At 37.0% G+C, this 19,611-nt stretch overlaps 1 protein-coding gene across 2 annotated transcripts; it reads left to right on the forward strand.

Annotated features, from left to right (window-relative positions):
- The first annotated feature begins 320 nt into the window (after positions 1-320).
- Positions 321-19,468, forward strand: LOC147540192 (callose synthase 3-like). Of its 2 annotated transcripts, none has more exons than XM_086641548.1 (42): positions 321-911; positions 1,199-1,299; positions 2,872-2,996; positions 3,085-3,178; positions 3,277-3,387; positions 3,503-3,619; positions 4,697-4,789; positions 4,885-4,976; positions 5,255-5,381; positions 5,657-5,794; positions 5,899-5,975; positions 6,065-6,155; positions 6,568-6,693; positions 6,774-6,891; positions 7,729-8,063; positions 8,204-8,256; positions 8,338-8,398; positions 8,905-8,986; positions 9,061-9,110; positions 9,198-9,284; positions 9,596-9,730; positions 9,854-9,948; positions 10,292-10,376; positions 10,448-10,608; positions 10,723-10,846; positions 10,942-11,039; positions 11,394-11,529; positions 11,629-11,780; positions 13,528-13,637; positions 13,782-13,907; positions 14,029-14,097; positions 14,196-14,385; positions 14,465-14,627; positions 15,160-15,279; positions 15,363-15,481; positions 15,587-15,670; positions 16,304-16,416; positions 16,507-16,736; positions 16,823-17,617; positions 17,703-17,753; positions 18,668-18,853; positions 18,955-19,468. In XM_086641548.1, the coding sequence occupies exons 1-42, from the start codon at positions 722-724 to the stop codon at positions 19,201-19,203; spliced, it is 5,859 nt and encodes a 1,952-aa protein (XP_086497674.1). In that variant the 5' UTR covers positions 321-721; the 3' UTR covers positions 19,204-19,468. The 2 variants fall into 2 exon arrangements, with proteins under 2 accessions (XP_086497674.1, XP_086497675.1); XM_086641549.1 differs by having other exon boundaries at positions 383-911; positions 9,854-9,894.
- The last annotated feature ends 143 nt before the right edge of the window (positions 19,469-19,611 follow it).

Below are 19,611 nucleotides of genomic sequence, written 5' to 3' on the forward strand. Positions count from 1 at the left end.
ACAAGTTGTGTAGCTGCAACCACAATCGAACACCAAGTTTTAAATTGAACCTCTCTGTTCAGTTTGTTTCCACAGTTTCCAAAAGAACACATATACGACCAAACTGATTGGCTTTTAGAATTTCACAACTACACCAACCCACTCATGGTTTGGTTCGGTTTGAAAACCGACTGAATCGGTTTAGATGAATTTGAATAGGTTGGTTTGGTCTATATTTGCACACCCCTACCTACTATACACACATTTCTATTTAACCCCTTAACTTATTGACCACTAGCCATCTTCATCCTCTAACTACTGTTTGAAATTTGAATTGAATTGAGTTGGATGAGAGTTCATAAATAGGGAGTAACGTTTATCAAGTCATATTCCAGTCTGACTCATCACCCGTAAAAAAAGATTCAGTTTTTATTTCCTTTTTCTTGTTTGTTTCTTCTATACGCATGTTCTGCTTTTGTATTTCCCCTAGAACTTTTCTTCTCTTCCAGGTTTGCTTAAAGTCGAGCTTACCTTTTCTCTCTCTCTCTACTCTCCTCGACTTTGCTGTTTTACTCTCTGAAATTATTAGGGTTTCATCTACCAGAGCAATGGAGGTTCGAACTCATTTCATAACTTAAAGCTACTTTTACTTTCATCAATCATCAGTCTGAGTATGGTAAAGCTATAGTAAGAATCGAAGGAAGTTAGAAACAGAGTTTGAGTTTTGGTTCGGAGGTTGAAAATGTCGGCTAGTAGAAGTAATAATGATCAGCAAACGCCGCAGAGGCGGATCATGCGGACTCAAACTGCTGGAAATCTTGGTGAATCGATTTTTGATAGTGAAGTTGTTCCGTCATCTCTTTCAGAGATTGCACCTATTCTTCGTGTTGCTAATGAAGTTGAACCTCAAAATCCTAGAGTTGCTTATTTATGTGAGTTTTTTTCACAGTTCTTTCTCTATAATCTGTCGAGTTTAAGTTTCATTTTTTTATTCATCTTGTTAAATGTTAAATTTGTATCTTTTGCTTTTAGAGTTAGCTCTAATGAAGGAAAAGATAGTTCATTTCACTAGGTTTAGTTTTCATCTTGTATTGAGATTCTTCTGTGGTGTGTTTTATATAAAACTCCATATATCTGCAATTTGATTGTTGTTTTTGGTAAAGGTCGATTATATGCGTTTTGGTATAATCTGATGTTTATAAATGTTGTTTTGGTAAAGGTCGATTCTATGCGTTTGAGAAAGCTCACAGGTTGGATCCTACATCTAGCGGACGTGGTGTTCGTCAGTTCAAGACTGCACTTCTACAACGTCTAGAAAGGGTGAGTAGGAAATTTCTTTGTAAGGGTACTAATTATAACCCCATTTTGTTTCATTGTGATTCCTTGCCAAGAGAATTTTCCCTTCTATTTTACAAGTTAGGCAACGTCTTAAATGGGAAGTACAAATTGGCATAACAACTTATGTCTTAAGCACTCCGGTTCTGACCGACAAAATGCATGGATACCATGGTACACACCTCATCACTAACTACTAGCAGTCAAAGTAGTTCAACTTGTTGCCGAAGTGAGTATAGATGTAGTGAAAACTGTATAACATATGATACTACCAAGACATGTTGGAAGTGCGGGTTCCAGAAATCTGCCCGATTCATTCGAATTATGTTATTGTTATACTTGGGGCTGCCTGGGCTGCTGGGCACGAAATCAGATTCTTACTCTTGTATCAATCTATCACACTATGGCGTGGGCCATAAAGAGCTGTGAAGTTGTAGTGTAACCAAAATAACCAAGCATTTAGGCTGAAGTCCACTCTCTACTTTTGTTTGTCTTAGGTCGATGAAGCTACATGCTCATATTTTTTTTTGAATGATTGGAATTAATTAAAAAAAATAGTACAACTGCCGAAGCAATTTGTCATGGGCTGAGGTCGAATAGGCTTCTGTTGGCCAACTGACAAAACAGCTCTATGTTCATATTACTTCTAATTTATGTTTGTACTTAAAAATTCTGGCTGAAGTTTGTCATGATGTCTTTGAGGGCAATGAAATAACAGACCCTCATTTACTGGAATGTAATAGCATCTTTCTGATATATTAAACTAGGCACTGCAAACATCGTTGGGACACTGTTACTGAAGGAATTTGTTGTGGTTGAGAATTGAAATCACATTATAGCAGTTCCAGGCACTGGACTTTTGATTTTCGAGTATGGAGTTAAGACAATTGAAATACAGAAGTAGTGTCGTGCTTATAACCTTACTGTTTTGTACTCTCAAACTCTCTTTCAGCTTGATGAGAAGATCTGGTGCCACTCAGTTATAAGTTTCACATTTTTTTTAATTTTGCACGAAAACCTTCTTTTATCCAAGGAATGAAATTTCAAAAAAATCCAGTGGAAATTTGCGAAATTGGGAATATAGATTAGGTGCGCGAAAGCACACTTACAACTATATTGTGCATAGTTTCCACAAACAGGAGGAGAATTTTGACCAAAATTGTTGGAGATCTCGAAATTTCTACTGACATGATGGAAATTTCCACCGAAATGCTTCATTATGCTCTAATAATCTTATCAATATACAATTGCATCATATTTCTATCATTTCCATGGATTTGTAAAAATTTCCACACTAACCGAAATATTGCCATTTACCCACTGACCAAAATTTTGTTCCTTGCTTTTATCATCTTTTGCATGATAACTGAAAATATATACCACAAGAATTTCCGTAGCTCACTTCCTCACTTCACATTCACTTCTTTGACGTTTTTACCTTTAATTGCTCATATTTTGTCTGCACGAATTGCTTTACGAGTGTACGACGTGATGAAGCCATTTGTGTGTATGTGTCTTTTCCATTTTGTGTTCACTAAGTCTTCTTCACGTTTTCAGGAAAATGATCCAACTTTAATGGGAAGAGTAAAAAAGAGTGATGCACGTGAAATGCAGAGTTTCTATCAACATTTCTACAAAAAATACATCGGAGAATTGCAGAAGGCTGCTGATAAGGCTGATCGGTTAGTTTGCTGTTGCGAACCCATAGATTGCTTGGAAAATATATGCGTCATGTGGTATAATTTTGGTTGTTAATATTTATTTCCATAGTGCACAACTTACCAAGGCATATCAAACTGCTGCTGTTCTCTTCGAGGTTCTGAAGGCTGTGAATCTAACACAAGCTGTTGAAGTTGATCATGAGGTGAACCACATAACATTTCCATTATGTAACTTATGGTTTTTCCTACAAGTTCCTTCACCTTTTAACCGTATTTCCATGATTTCCCTTGCTTGGTGTAGATTCTAGAAGCTCACACGAAAGTCGAGGAGAAGACACAAATTTATCTGCCTTACAATATCCTACCTCTTGACCCGGACAGTGTAAATCAGGCTATTATGCGATATCCTGAGGTTTGTGTTGGACATTTTTTCTTGTTCATAAAAAGTATACTGATCTTCTTTTTCTAGCTGTCTTGTTTTTCTGCTCCACGGCTGTTTAGTTCCTGTTCTTATTTCAATGATCCAGATTCAAGCTGTTGTATATGCACTTCGCAACACACGGGGTCTGCCATGGCCCTCGGGGGCGAAAAAGAAAGTAGATGAAGACATTCTAGACTGGCTTCAGGCTATGTTTGGATTTCAGGTAAATAAGTTGTTTACGTAATGTGTCTTTAGTCTCTGTTAGTTCACTAGGTTTTGCTGAGTTTGTTTAAATTAATTGCCATATACCTGATACACCCATGATCTGTTGTCTATATAACCAGATCCAACATTCATGATACTTGATATTACAGAAGCTAAGCGGTTCATTGTGTACTGCTCTTCTAATTATCATGTTGAGTGAATACTGGAGAGAAACTGAAGGCCAGATTATGGTCACTTAAGCAGTAAAGTTAGTTTTTGAGATTTATTCTGAGTAATTGGACAAGCTCCATAAATAAGTCCCTTCTCCTCTTTGAACACTACACACCTTGTGTTGGTAATCATTCAGTTTATATTTAGTAAATTAATTAGGCACACCCATTTCTACATAGGGTAGCTTTTCCTATATCAATGGGTTTTAAATTTTTAATCAAATTCTGTAAGGAAAGGTGTTAATCTGTTGATTTAATCTGTGTTCACCATTCCAGCATGTTGATTTTTATTGTAAGCCTTTCAATTTCTATTAAATTTCATAAGGCCATTTTTGAGTAATTATCTTAGTTTTTGTGCGCAAATCCGCAAAGGATTAGAGAGTGCTGGTAATACTGGCTAACCTTAGGAATTGACACGAGGTTAAGCTCACAGATAGGAAAAAGAACAGAGAAAGAGAATGAAGAAGAAAAAGAAAACAGAAAAGAAAAAGAAAACAGAAAAGAAAAAGAAACACTTGTTTTGTGTATCTTGTTGTGCACATACTCCTTTTTAGTGTTTTTATCTCGTGTTCAATACTTAAAAACTTTTTTTTAAGTCTAAGATACTCTTGTTGGACCCTTGTCGTTATTACTTCTATGCTTATATGAGATCTAAAAATATATAGGTTAACGTCTTTTGTGTATTATTTCACGTCTGTTGATCTAGAAATAAAACATAATATTATAAATAAAGCACCTAATAACTAAAACGAGAAAATGTATTTGGATAACCGTGTCCCTTTTTGGCCTTTGTTCATGTTACATTGGTACCTTCACTTTTTCGAGGCTCACAATTTCACAATTATTTCACGTTTATGAATTCACAGAAGGACAATGTGGCTAATCAAAGGGAACATTTGATTTTGCTACTTGCAAATGTGCACATACGGCAATTTCCAAAGCCTGATCAACAACCCAAGGTTTATCTTTATCCCTTTTTTTTTTGTAAAAGCTGGCATGTTCTATTTAGCAATTACTGATTATCTACTTGTTCTATCTGTGTTTGCCTGCTTAGCTGGATGAACGAGCACTAAATGAAGTAATGAAGAAGCTGTTTAGAAGCTACAAGAAATGGTGCAAATATTTGGATCGTAAAAGTAGTCTCTGGTGAGGATCCAATTCTTTTTGTTGCATATTCTTTTATTTGACTGAACCAGTGATGATCTTACCTATGGGGTCTAACCGTCTAATGAAAATAGTAGTTTTAGACTTTTTTATCATTAGATTTTAGTTGTTCAATACGATAGGATTCTTTTTTCACCTCTGGAGGTATAATAGTAAATAGTAGTTTTATCATCTACTTTTTAGGTACCTTCTGATTACGTTTCCTTCAAAATTAAAAGATTTTCTTTTCCTTGTATAATTTATTTTTGTCAAAACTGTAGGCTGCCAACTATACAACAGGAAGTTCAGCAACGTAAACTTCTCTACATGGGTCTTTATCTTCTTATTTGGGGTGAAGCTGCAAACTTGAGATTCATGCCAGAATGCCTTTGCTATATTTATCATCATGTACGTATATATGGCGGATTTCACCTGCAGATATTCACGAGTAATTGTATCTTTCTTGAAAGATGAATTTCTGTTTTGCTGCGTACCTGTGTTTCCTATTTATGTCTAATCATACCTTAATAATATTGCTCTAACATAACCGTTAACTGATTCTACATAGGATATTCACCACTATTATCCATTCTGCTCGCCTCTTGTGCTTTTTTTTAAATCACTACTCTGTTTGCGCCAGTTATCTGGAATTTCGTTTACAAATGCTCACTTTTTTGTTTTAGATGGCATTTGAGCTCTATGGAATGCTTGCTGGAAATGTCAGTCCCATGACTGGTGAGAATGTGAAGCCGGCCTATGGGGGCGAGGACGAGGCTTTCTTAAACAAAGTTGTAACTCCAATTTATAATACGATAGCAGAGGTAGTGCATGTTTTCCCTTTCCACTAGTTCTTCTCTAAGCCTTTTCTTTCTTTCTTTCTGCCTTTCTATAAATCCTATTCAACATTGTTCTTGCTGATGTGTAGGAAGCTCAAAGGAGTAAAAAAGGAAAATCCAAACATTCCCAGTGGAGAAACTATGATGACTTAAATGAGTATTTCTGGTATTTTGTTGCAGTTTTTGTTGATTCTGGCTCTGTTCATCTGTAGCTATTTGCGATTTCTAAATTACTTTGTACGCATAAAACTGTAGGTCAGTTGATTGTTTCCGTCTAGGTTGGCCGATGCGGGCAGATTCAGATTTCTTCTGCGAGCCTTTAGCAGAAGCTAGACAGAAAAATGGGGTGAGCAATATACATGCTGCTACCTATGGATTTTCTTTCCATTGTTTCTCTGTTACATGCCATAATTTTCCTTCCTTCTTTGTTTTACTTACATGTCAATATGTTCAGACTTCATGGATGACTGCACTACACCTTGAAACTTAAGTTCGGATAATGTCCATATTTATCATAATATATTGGTACATAATAGGATATCAGAAACGTTAAGGTGAGCTCCATGATTGAACCCAATTATGTAATTTGTGCCAATTTACCTCTAAGTTGAGATTATGCCTAAATGCTTACTACTGTTTGAGAAAGTTAGTGATATGATTTAAACAGATTCTTGCATGAGATGCCATTTAGTTCCTTATATATGTCAAGGAAAAACTCTATCAAGCTAATTTTTATTGTGAAATTTTATGTTATGCAGGATACTAAAACAGCAGCAGGAGCAAGCAGTTGGGCTGGCAAGATTAATTTCGTCGAGATACGCTCATTTTGGCATATTTATAGAAGCTTTGACAGAATGTGGTGCTTTTTTATCTTGTGTTTACAAGTAAGGCATCTAAATCCTGTTGTTTGGCAGCATCAACGTAATTTTCGTGCCTCTTATACGTTGTGATTTGTCTTCTGAAGGCAATGATTATAATTGCATGGAATGGGACGGGAGATCCAACTGCTATCTTCGAGGGTGATGTTTTCAAGAAAGTTTTGAGTGTCTTCATAACTGCCGCAATATTGAAGCTTGGAGGAGGTCAGCTAGTAGTCAATCTTATATTGCTTGTCTATTTTATTTATTATACTTCGGTTATCATTTGTTATGCTTTCCTAATATAGCTTCCAACTTTCTACTATTATACTTTCATTCCTTTTACTCTTGCTTCTACACTAGGTTTCATTTTCTATTAAAACATTTTTTGTTCCTGTTTGGGCTCTCTTTGTGATCTTCTGTGGGCCTCAACAATTATTCGTTCCATGATGTCTTTGAATCAAATTGTTTATATATAATATATTCACAGCGTCAGTCAGCTAAACAAGTTAGTGTGGTCACAGTTCACTGAAGATAAGAATTTTTTATCTTTATGGGTTGCCGGTCATATTTTTTTTTTGAAATATGTTGGTTTTATCAATTGTACTGGATTTTCTGGGAGTATCTTGACTCAGCTTAATATCTCACCTGGTGGTGCGTCACGTGTCAAACGGGTGACTGATTGAGGATATATTTAACACTGGAGATAGGTAAGTAGATATCTTGGAATGTACCAAGTACAAACAAGGACTTGAGTAAATGGTCTTTTAAAAGGGATTAACGTATATGTTATTTTGCCTGATTGCTAACAGTACCCTATGGCACAAAATTGAGATGTTTGTTTGGCTGACTTATTGTCAAGATAAACTATACCTCGTATCCTATATGGATTTCAGAGTAGAGTGAGTGTCGTCTACGAGACTCTTGAAATCTATGTAAAGCAGCATACATGTGAAGACTGCTGTGAATCTTATTTCCTCGTCATTATTTTCTTCTTCCTGTTTTAACATTATGGTACGAAATAGAAGTACTTATTTATCATTGGGTTCCTTCACTTTTCAGCTTTTCTTGACATAATTCTGAGCTGGAAAGCAATGAGGAGTATGTCATTGTACGGGAAGCTCAGATATATCTTAAAGCTTGTGTCAGCTGCTGTATGGGTGATAGTTTTACCTGTAACGTATGCCTATACTTGGAAGAATCCTCCTGGATTTGCACTAGCTATCAGGAGATTGTTCGGGAATAACAGTGATTCACCTACATTATATATCTTGGCTGTGGCCATATACTTGTCACCAAACATGCTTGCGGGATTGTTGTTCCTGTTCCCCTTCATTAGGAGGTTTCTTGAAAGTTCAAATTATAAGATCGTGAGCATCATGATGTGGTGGTCTCAGGTATGGTAATTGTGTTATGAATGTTTTTTCAGGTTATTTTGTATATCACTCAAAGTTTTCCATTTTACTTCAGCAGTTCAGATCATGTTATCTCATATCTGTGATTTATAGTCTGACTAAAGTTTCCTGATACCTTGCAGCCTCGGCTCTATGTGGGAAGGGGAATGCATGAGAGTGCCTTTTCACTTTTCAAGTAAAGGAGATAATAATTGAAAGTTGGGAATATTTGGTGTTCATTTGGCTAAGGATCTCACGTTTTTTTTTTCAATTTCAGGTACACAGTTTTCTGGATACTTCTTTTGCTTACAAAGATAGCATTCAGTTACTACATAGAGGTATCTATCCTATCCTTATAAGTAACAGTAAGGGCTCTCAGGAAGTCAGCAAGTAGGATATGCTAGTACTAGAAAGGGACTCAAAAGCGTTGTTGTAGCCAGAATGTCAGATCTGGTTAATTTGCGGAACTCTCACACATCTAACTTTATAATTATTAGTATATTACGTCTGACAAGAGGCAACTGTAATTGGAGAAGAGAACAAAATCCAACCTACAAAGTAACCAGAATAGAGAAAAATAATAGAAGTCACTTTGAGGAACTAACCACAAACTAGAAAGGCTTAAAGCAACTAAATAGTAACCCGTAACCCGTACTATAATTGGAAAGTTGAAACTACATCTGGTAAAACAGAAAATAACAACAATTGAAACTCCTGAAGGAGTGAGGAGGAATTCTCGTCCCAGTTTGAAAAAAGACCCATTTGGTGCCCCAAATGATTGTTGGGCTAGCTAAAGATAGTTTGCTTTCTTTTTCAGTTTGAAATGTTGTTTATTCCAATGCAGATAAAGCCTCTTGTGGGTCCAACAAAAACAATCATGGCAGCTCATATATCAAAATTTCAATGGCACGAATTTTTCCCTCGAGGTAATTACCTGAGTACAGGGCTATTATATTATTACTGAAGAAATATTATTGATGATTTTCTTCTTTGTTTGCAGCGAAAAACAACATTGGTGTTGTTATTGCACTTTGGGCTCCGATCATTCTTGTATGTTTATTGCTCATCTAGGACTTGCTCAGATTCTTTCATTTTCATCACATCACGGTTGAGTTCTGACACTGATTTTCTATCCAGGTCTATTTCATGGATACACAAATTTGGTATGCTATTTACTCAACATTATTTGGAGGTATCTATGGGGCCTTTCGGCGCCTCGGGGAGGTACATGGATCTTCATTTCGTATCTTTATTTTTTAAAACTTCGGAATTTGAGTGAGTATGTACAATATAGCTTAGATACCTTTTTAGTTGGGTCTTCTTTTCCCATTGATGCGAAATTATATCGAAGCTCAGTACCTTTTAACCTGGCACAAATAGCTTCACTTGTTAGAAATTCTCATACTTCAATAGTGATTCATGATTTTGTGAAGTCACCTGATGATGCTATGGTCTTTGTCGACATCGCCTGTTTGATCCTTAATCATATCCTATCAGAAAATAGACTTCTTCTGATTACTTTGTTTCTTTTCCAGATTCGATCGCTAGTGATGCTGAGGTCTCGATTTCAGACGTTGCCCGCGGCTTTTAATGCTCGCTTAATTCCAGTCGAAAAAAGTGGAGCTAAGAAAAAGGGACTGAAAGCGACATTTTCTCGCAAATTTGACGAGGTAGAGTTTCCTATATGTCGTTTATGACTAGTGTCCTTGTCAATGCCTAACTCAATTCTGGATCTGTTGCTATGGTATATCTTTTACTACTCAATTGTAAACTCCTCATGGCTGGTGTTTCAGGTTCCAAGTAATAAGGAGAAGGACGCGGCAAAATTTGCTCAGTTATGGAACAAGATAATTAGTAGTTTCAGAGAGGAAGATCTAATAAGTGACAGGTACTCTAAATTTAAGAACGGCTTCATTGGCCTGGGCTTCTTGAGAGTCGAAACTCTTACCTCTTGTGAAATGAATCCTTGATTTGTTCTTTTTCTTTACCCCAGCTGGTTCTCAGTATTTGCTACCAAATGCTAGAGGAAAACACTGTTATTCTATATTAAGTGTTAACAGCTTACACATAATTTTGCCATGGAATTTGGGTCTTTTCAAAATGCAGGACTTTTCTACGAGTATATACTCATCAAATTGCATGTACTAAAAAAACATTTGGGTGACTGCAAACTCTCATCATATTGTATTATGCCTATTATCTTAATCAGTGCTACATTATGCAAATTTCAGGGAGATGGACTTGTTGCTTGTTCCGTATTGGGCTGATAGGGAATTGGGCCTGATACAGTGGCCTCCGTTCTTACTTGCTAGCAAGGTTAGTATTTATTTGAGGTGATTTTATCATTTTAACTGGTTCTTTCATGCTAACTTCTTATACCCCTCTAGATTCCTATTGCCCTAGATATGGCTAAAGATAGCAATGGTAAGGATCGTGATCTGATGAAAAGAATCAATAATGACGAGTATATGAAATGTGCTGTTCGTGAGTGCTATGCTTCTTTTAGAAATATAATTAATCATTTGGTGCAAGGGCAGCGTGAGAAAGAGTAAGAAAGTCTTATTCTGTGATCCATTCCCAATTATTTATGTAATGAAGTGCAAAATTTTGAACCTTATGCGTAATGTCTTTACATTAGTTATGTATAATGTCCAAAATGCAGAGTTATAGATGATATATTCTCCGAAATTGACAAACACATAGAGGCGGGGACTTTGATAAGTGAGTTGAAAATGAGTGCTCTTCCTAGCCTCTACGCTCATGTTATTAAGCTCATAGAGTACTTGGTAATTCTTTACAACTAAGAAAATATTCATGAATTCATTATTATGTATTTAAACTTATGGTCAGTGTTTTTACTTGGTTAGTATATTTTTCACAGTTAAACAATAAGCAAGAGGATAGGGGTCAGGTGGTAATCCTTTTCCAGGACATGCTTGAGGTCATGACTCGCGATATAATGGAGGATCAGATATCTAGGTGAAGCATTTTAATGTCTCTGAGCTTATTTTTATCTAATGGGCTAACCAAGGCTTGTCATACTTTTCGCTTCCACTTTTCACTGTCAAGATTCTTCTTGGTCATCTCACAGGCCAACACAACATAGTATATCATAATATTATGTCAAGCTTATTCAGATACGGTTCTAAGCCTGGTATGACTAATATGTTAAAGTCCAAGGGCCATCACCAAGAAATTGACTAGCCAGTAGGTATTGCCAAGCAGTTATGTTATAAATTAATATGAAAAACATGCTAGATAGGTGTGTTATCCACAATTCAGGCTCCATTAATTGCGAATTTTGTACTTACAAGGTATCTTGTTGTTGACTAGTCTTTTAGATTCAAGTCATGGTGGAACATATGGATACGAAGGAATGACACCCCTTGAACAACAATATCAGTTGTTTGCATCTTCAGGGGCAATTAGTTTTCCAGTTGAGCCAGAAACAGAAGCATGGAAAGAGAAGGTACATTTTTCCAGTAAATGTACAAGCTTATAAACTAATCTGACTTCTCTGTTATGTTTCTGATATAAATTTGAATTATTTTTTCATATTGCTGTTTAGATCAAAAGGCTGTATCTATTGCTTACTGTAAAGGAGTCCGCGATGGATGTACCTTCTAACTTGGAAGCTAGAAGGCGTATATCATTTTTCTCGAATTCATTATTTATGGACATGCCTGATGCACCGAAAGTTCGAAACATGCTTTCCTTCTCGTAAGCTTTCTAAACATTTGATTACTATTATTGAAGACCCTCAATGATCCAATTTTTTTTAATTGAAGAACCTCAAACCACAGTTACATTTTATATTTCCCTTCTGACACAAAATACACGGTTACATGGACAAATACTCTACCCTCCTAGCGTACCGTGTATTGGATCCCACGTACCCTTTTTACGTGGGTTCGCGATCCATCAAATTTGGCGTATAAAATCCCCTTCCTTGACTATCCCAATTTTTTTTGCAAAAACCTATGAGCTAAACTAGTTGAGTTGTTAGCAAAAAGATTTTTGGTTAATTCCCTAAGATTGTAAGTTCAATGAAGATAAAATGGCTGAGAGTAGCTGTTTCTAAATTTCGATCTTATATTCATCTACTAAAGAGGTATACCCCTAGTGGCCTAGTCTACCAGATACTCGCATGGTAGCGTACCTTGTAGCTGGTACTCGTATCACGTATCAGAGCAAATTGCATACCATGTAACATCGGTTTGGGCAATAGGGCAAATACTTGTTCTTGAGCTTTCTAGACTTATTTTTTCGGTATTGGACAGCATTTCAGGCCCCAAGATAACCAGGACGTAAAATTCCGTTATCTGAGAGCACCCATTTGAACCTGGTGTGTGACATAGGGGCCCAAGAGATGGAATTTGTACAACCTAGGGTTGCAATCCAGAAAAAGGATAATGAAGTGCTCGTGGATAAGTGCATGCGGAAAAAAATCAGTTATCTGAAGTCACCCATTTAAACTCCAATCCTTGCTTACCTTTGATGTGGCTCCTCTTTATGAATCTATGATCATTTAGAAGTATCACGAAGCAAGGAGTTTAAGGCGGAAATGACCGAAATATTGCCATTTCAATGCCACCAGAAATTTGCACCGAAACCGAAATTTAATTACGTTCTCTACCTTAACGATGCCTGATCAAGGAATTAAGTTTTAAAATATTTAGGCCGAAATTTTCCATTTCAACACCTACTGAAATTTCCGTCGAAACCGCATTTTCGTTCCTTGTCGCGAAGTACATTATGTATGTTTGTCCCCCAGTCATCTGTTCCTGGAAATCTGAATACAGTCCCTAGTGAAAAGATTTCTCTTCGTGAATTATTCTCGATGGTCTGTCCTTGGTGGTTAACCTCCGCGAGAGGCCATCCATCACATTTCCACATGAGATGGTTATCGGGAATCCTCTGAGCTTTTCCATACCTATTCACCATGCCTTCGTCTACCAATGATCCATATGCGTCCTTTGGACCTGTCTGGCTTAATATCTGTTGTTCCGACCCCGTCACTCCCTCGTAACTCTCACACTAACCATCTTGAGATCTGCTTGTTTTGATTTCCTGCGGTAGTACCATATTGCCATACAGAACTTTCTTGGTGATATTTCCAAATGAACGAGTAAGCATCGAACAATTTTTTTTGAAATACGTACCAAGCAGGCTAGACTCACAATCTTTAGCTAGTAATGTTATAGGGTAGCTTATTAAAGGAACTGAACTGAGTAGTCCACTTGGGAAACACTGATGGGGTTGTGTTGCAGACTGATTAATGTCTTCTTGATTTGGTGTATTGTAATTCGGGGGCAATCAATCCTATAGAGAATTTCATAAGACAATTCCCTCTGTTTCTCTAGTGTTTATTCTGTTATTTTTTTTAGGCCTTCCGATATTGAAAAAATATGTGAATGTTTGAGACCACCAACATACTTCAACTAACCTAGATAACTTCTATTTGTAGTGTTTTGACCCCATACTACACAGAAGAGGTTCTTTTCTCCCTACATGACCTTGAAGTGCAAAATGATGATGGGGTTTCCATCCTTTTCTACTTGCAGAAAATATATCCAGGTTCGCTTAGATCTTATTGTCAACTTTAGTGAGTTATGTCTACTTATGATCTTATAGATATATCTTTTATATTAAAAGAAACAATGTAATACAGATGAACAGATGATAAGTTTATCCTATATCTAACAAGACCATGTATTACAGATGAATGGACAAACTTCTTGGAGCGGGTAGGGTGCTTTAATGAGGAAGAACTCAAAAGATCGGAGGACCTTGAAGAAGAGCTTCGCCTTTGGGCATCATATAGAGGGCAGACTCTCACAAGAACCGGTGCGTGTCTGGGTGTCTATTTGATAGTCTTTCAATACCTCTTTCTCTTTTTGTTGATGACATATACACTGACTGGGCATTTTCCACATGGATGTTATACCTGGTATATTTGAAATGCCAGTTAGAGGCATGATGTACTATAGGAAAGCTCTGGAACTTCAGGCCTTCCTTGATATGGCCAAGGATGAAGGTAAGTTTTGTTTAATCGGTTACTTGCTTTACTTCTTACTCAAATGTGGAACATCATTCATACTCTTCATGATGTCTTTCTGTACTTCATTTCTCTAGATCTAATGGAAGGCTACAAGGCAGCGGAAAATAATACAGAGGAGCAGGCACTGGGTGAAAGATCATTATGGGCACAATGTCAAGCCGTGGCTGATATGAAATTTACATATGTGGTGTCCTGCCAAAAATATGGAATCCATAAAAGATCTGGAGATCATCGGGCACATGACATTCTGAAGCTCATGACAACGTATAACGGAAGAAAAATAGTTTCACTGTTTGACATGTCACAGCAAAGGCTTACACGTCAATTTATTTTCATGTGCCAGGTACCCATGTCTGCGTGTTGCGTACATTGATGAGGTCGAGGAGCCAAGCAAAGATAAATCTAAAAAGATGAATGACAAGGTCTACTATTCTGCACTTGTAAAGGCTGCCTTGCCAAAGTCTAGCAAGTCATCTGATCCTCAACCAATACAAAATTTAGACCAGGTAACATGTTACTTTGCGGATTAAGTTGTTCAACATGGAACTTTATATATAAATATTTTCTTCCAGGCAAGCTGCTAGCAACAAATAGGCTAAAGTAATCATTAGGCCTCAAAACCATTTTCGCTATAGTCAATTATATTCTCTCTAGTTTCGACATGGTGATTGTTTGAATATGAACTATGAAGCAGCCGTATTTTATTCAGAAGTTGGAAAGTGTGACTGATAAGTTTTTAGTGATTCTGTTCTGGCCTCCCGCAGTACTGTGTCACATACTTTCTATCTTCTCCCAAGAAAGATTATCTTATCTAAGGATCACATTCAGTTTCTGGTGGAGACTTGGAAGCTGGGCCCTGCAAGACTTAGAATTGGGATACACATAAGAGTTATATTTATACCTAATAATATATCTATTATGTAGCTATTGATGTTTTATTCATTCTCTTTAAGTTAAATTCTAGTGAACTGTGTAAAAATTTTTTTTACTCTTCTCACACTCTCACTGTATTGGGACCCGGTGTGTTCCCATATGCAGGTTATTTATCGAATTAAGCTTCCTGGACCTGCAATGTTGGGCGAAGGGAAGCCTGAAAATCAAAACCATGCTATTATTTTCACACGTGGGGAGGGTCTGCAAACAATTGATATGAACCAGGTATAAGCGCTTGACATCTATTACATTTATATTATGACCTCAGTTTCCCAGCATACTGTTTACCCGGGATAGTGCCTTTGAAGGATAACTACATGGAAGAAGCTTTTAAGATGAGAAACCTGCTAGAAGAATTTCTTAAAGTACACGATGGTGTGAGAAAGCCAACGATACTTGGATTGAGGGAGCACATATTTACTGGCAGGTAATAAATTTGAACCTCGATAATGCATTCCTCAGAAAACTAGATCGATAAAGATTTCTAATTGAAATCCACTTACGTTGTCATCTTTATGCTGTTTTTTCGCAGTGTTTCTTCTCTTGCATGGTTTATGTCGAATCAGGAGACAAGTTTTGTAACTATTGGGCAGCGACTGTTAGCTAATCCTTTGAAGTAATATCTCAATCCTGAACCATTTTCGTTAGATTGCGAGGATATGGAAAAAGTGTTGTTATACTTGTTAAGTTACGTTTAATTTAATGTCCATGTATCGTTGAAATAGTTTATAGCTATGTCTATGTAGTACTTTTGAGGTGAATGTTCTTCAATTTGGTAACAACGTCATTCATGTAAGGCTCTACATGACATGGCTGTGTTTAGTAGAGCAAATTTCTAATGACACGTAATTTAGAGATAAATAAGGAAATTTGAAGAACTCATTTGGATAAAATCAAAATTATAGGTGACAAATTGAAAATAGAAACTTGCAAATTAGAAAATAAGAAATCCTAAGGCAAAGACCTAGTCAGCTAGGACTTGTGTCTGTCGGCCCCATGTCGTAGGACGAGTATAGAGCTACAACGAATCGTCTAATAAGTAAATCCAACATGATAATATAAGTCTGAAGTCAGTTAAACTTGCTTCTTTCTCTGAATGTAAATAGAGATTCGATTTAAAGTAGTCTCATTCATTCCCAGTCGGAGGGGCAATCTATTTTGCTTTCTTGCTGGAGTCTCATGTTACTTTGTTGTAGGATCTCTTATTATCTCTGCTCATTTTCTATCTTCTATTTTTGTGTCTGCCAAGGGTCCGCTTCCATTATGGCCATCCAGATGTGTTCGATAGACTGTTCCACCTGACCAGAGGTGGTGTTAGTAAAGCTTCGAAGGTCATCAATTTGAGCGAGGACATTTTTGCAGGCATGGTTGAAACTTCAAATTTCACCAAGTGAGAAGTTCTTTCACAACTTACTGTTCTAATTTGAAAAACCGTGTCCTTGTCACTTGTAGGTTTCAATTCTACTCTACGTGAAGGGAATGTTACTCATCATGAGTACATGCAAGTTGGTAAAGGAAGGGATGTGGGCCTCAACCAAATCTCCATGTTTGAGGCAAAGATAGCTAATGGAAACGGCGAACAGACATTGAGTCGTGATATATATAGGCTTGGTCACCGTTTTGATTTCTTCCGAATGTTATCATGTTATTTCACTACAGTTGGTTTCTACTTCAGTACCCTGGTACGATATATTGCTTTTTAGTCCTTTCATAAACATTCAACGATTTTTTATTGATGTCTGATATTGTTTTTGGTATTCCTCGACAGGTGACTGTGCTTACTGTCTACGTGTTTCTGTATGGCCGACTTTACCTTGTTCTTAGTGGACTAGAAGAAGGACTAAATTCCCAAGCAGCTATTCGTGATAACAAGCCTCTTCAAGTTGCTCTTGCTTCTCAGTCGTTTGTACAACTTGGCTTTCTAATGGCCCTCCCTATGATGATGGAAATTGGTCTAGAAAAAGGATTCCGTACTGCACTAAGTGAATTTGTACTGATGCAATTACAACTAGCTCCTGTATTTTTCACATTTTCTCTTGGTACTAAAACTCATTATTATGGAAGGACATTGCTTCATGGTGGTGCAGAATATAGAGGTACAGGTCGTGGATTCGTAGTGTTCCATGCAAAATTTGCTGACAATTACAGGCTATACTCTCGCAGTCACTTTGTCAAAGGGATTGAGATGATGATTCTGCTAGTTGTTTACCAAATCTTTGGGCAATCATATCGAAGTGCAATTGCATATGTCTTCATCACTGTATCTATGTGGTTTATGGTTGTGACATGGCTTTTCGCTCCCTTTCTTTTCAATCCATCGGGATTTGAATGGCAAAAGATTGTCGATGATTGGACTGACTGGAATAAGTGGATTAGTAACCGAGGAGGAATTGGTGTACCTACTGAAAAAAGTTGGGAGTCATGGTGGGAGAGTGAGCAAGATCATCTTCGTCATTCTGGAAAGCGTGGTCTTATTGCGGAAGTATTATTATCACTACGGTTTTTTATATATCAGTATGGGCTTGTATACCACTTAAACATAGCGAAGACAAAAAGTGTACTGGTGTGTATGACCTACAGTTTTAAAGCTTCTTTATTTCCTGTCTTTATCAAGTTAATTGAGGTTTCTTCCTTTTGTTGAATTTCAGGTCTATGGCATGTCATGGCTTGTCATTGCCGTAATACTGCTCGTAATGAAGGTAAGCAAGAACACTTTGCTTCTGGTTCTGTTTTTCAAAGGGAAAAGTGGCATCTTTTGTAACTGTTGCCATTTCTGTTGTATATGAATGGCTTTATTGGTTATTTTAGTTAGTTTATAGAACAAAAGAATTTCAAAGATAGCAAGGAAGTCCATAAATCACAATGGATCTGGAAATTTGACTAGGAGAATGTCAGATTTGGAGCGGTTTTAGGAAGACAGAGTAGGATGGTTCGAGAAAAAAGATAAATATTATTATTAGAGCAAATTTATCGGAAATACCCTTTCTTTCCTAGGTGTGGGTCTTCATTGCCCCCAAGCGGTCTTGGGCCTCTCTCACCCCAATAGCTAGCTCAAGAGGTGAGGCTTTTCCTCACACTTATAAAGTGACCACCGCCTCCTCCCGCAACCAATCTAGGACTAACTCCAACAATCTTCCTTCACACACCACGACCTAGAAAACTATATCCCTCCAATGGGACCTGAAAGACTTGGGTAAACATCGGTTCTGATACCATTTATAAGTGTGTTCTTGGGCCTTCCTTAGCCCCAAGTAGACGTGGTCCTCTCTCACCCCCAGTAAGTAGCTCAAGCAGTGAGGCTTTCCCTCACATTTATAAGTTAGGCAATCCTCTCCCACAACCAATGGGGGATTAACTCCAATACTAGAATGCAGGTGTAAATTGTAATAAAAGCGATATCTACTCTTAATCCCCCTTTCTTATGGTTTCACTGTAAGGTTTTTGGGTGGAAAGTGTAAGCACCACTAAATTGTGGCTTTGTGTCATTGTAGATTTCTTAGATGGTTGGTTTACTAAATATGTCGGGCAAAACTGATCCTTAGTCCATATCATGTGTACTTTTTCTTTTCTTCTTTATGCTATTTCTAAAGATGGGTGTTATTTGACTTCGCAGACTGTATCAGTTGGAAGGCGAAAATTCAGTGCCGAGTTTCAACTTGTTTTCCGTATAATCAAGGGGCTTATCTTCCTGACATTCGTTGCAATTCTCGTCACTCTGATAGCACTTCCACATATGACCTTCCAAGATATCATAGTTTGCATTCTTGCTTTCATGCCAACAGGATGGGGTTTACTTTTGGTCAGTAAATAACTTTTCTCATCAATTATTTCTTTCCTTCGATTCCCTGATAAAATGATTTATAATCTAGTTTGTTGCTTGATTTTCTTCTCATTTATCAGATAGCACAAGCTTGTAAACCTATTGTTGTCAATGCTGGTTTCTGGGGGTCAGTTCGAACACTTGCTCGTGGCTATGAAATCGTTATGGGTCTACTTTTGTTCACTCCCGTTGCTTTTCTGGCGTGGTTTCCATTTGTTTCGGAATTTCAAACACGTATGTTATTTAACCAAGCTTTCAGTCGAGGTCTTCAAATTTCTCGTATTCTTGGTGGACAGAGGAAAGAGCGGTCGTCCCGCAACAAAGAGTGAAAGTATTTGCCAGCCTGATCTTATGCATTGTCTGGTGTTTTTGTTTAGATATATCAGATGATACCTTTGTTGGGTATACAGAGTTAAGATTTTGTTGTATACTATATAGAAAGAGAAACGTGTCGGAAATTTGTTAGCCTGTTAACTCCATCTAACCATGTTAGATTATACAGTTATGTCTTTGTAAGTTTATCAATTTTGATGGCAACTGAGTTGTATTGATCCAGACATGATATTATGAAATCTAAACCTTTTTAACATGAAACCATATGGAGTTCTGTATTGATCGAGAAATGATAAGATGATAAATTTGTGAGAATAGTCCAAGGGTAACTAGTAACCAATAATAATATAATGTATATGATATTTTATGGAGAGGAAATAATCATTTGAATGTTGAAATATAAG

This window comes from Eschscholzia californica, unplaced genomic scaffold (genome assembly GCF_041429995.1).
Source record: "Eschscholzia californica isolate CP2 unplaced genomic scaffold, dmEscCali1.0.p SCAF_5, whole genome shotgun sequence".
NCBI lineage: Eukaryota > Viridiplantae > Streptophyta > Magnoliopsida > Ranunculales > Papaveraceae > Eschscholzia > Eschscholzia californica.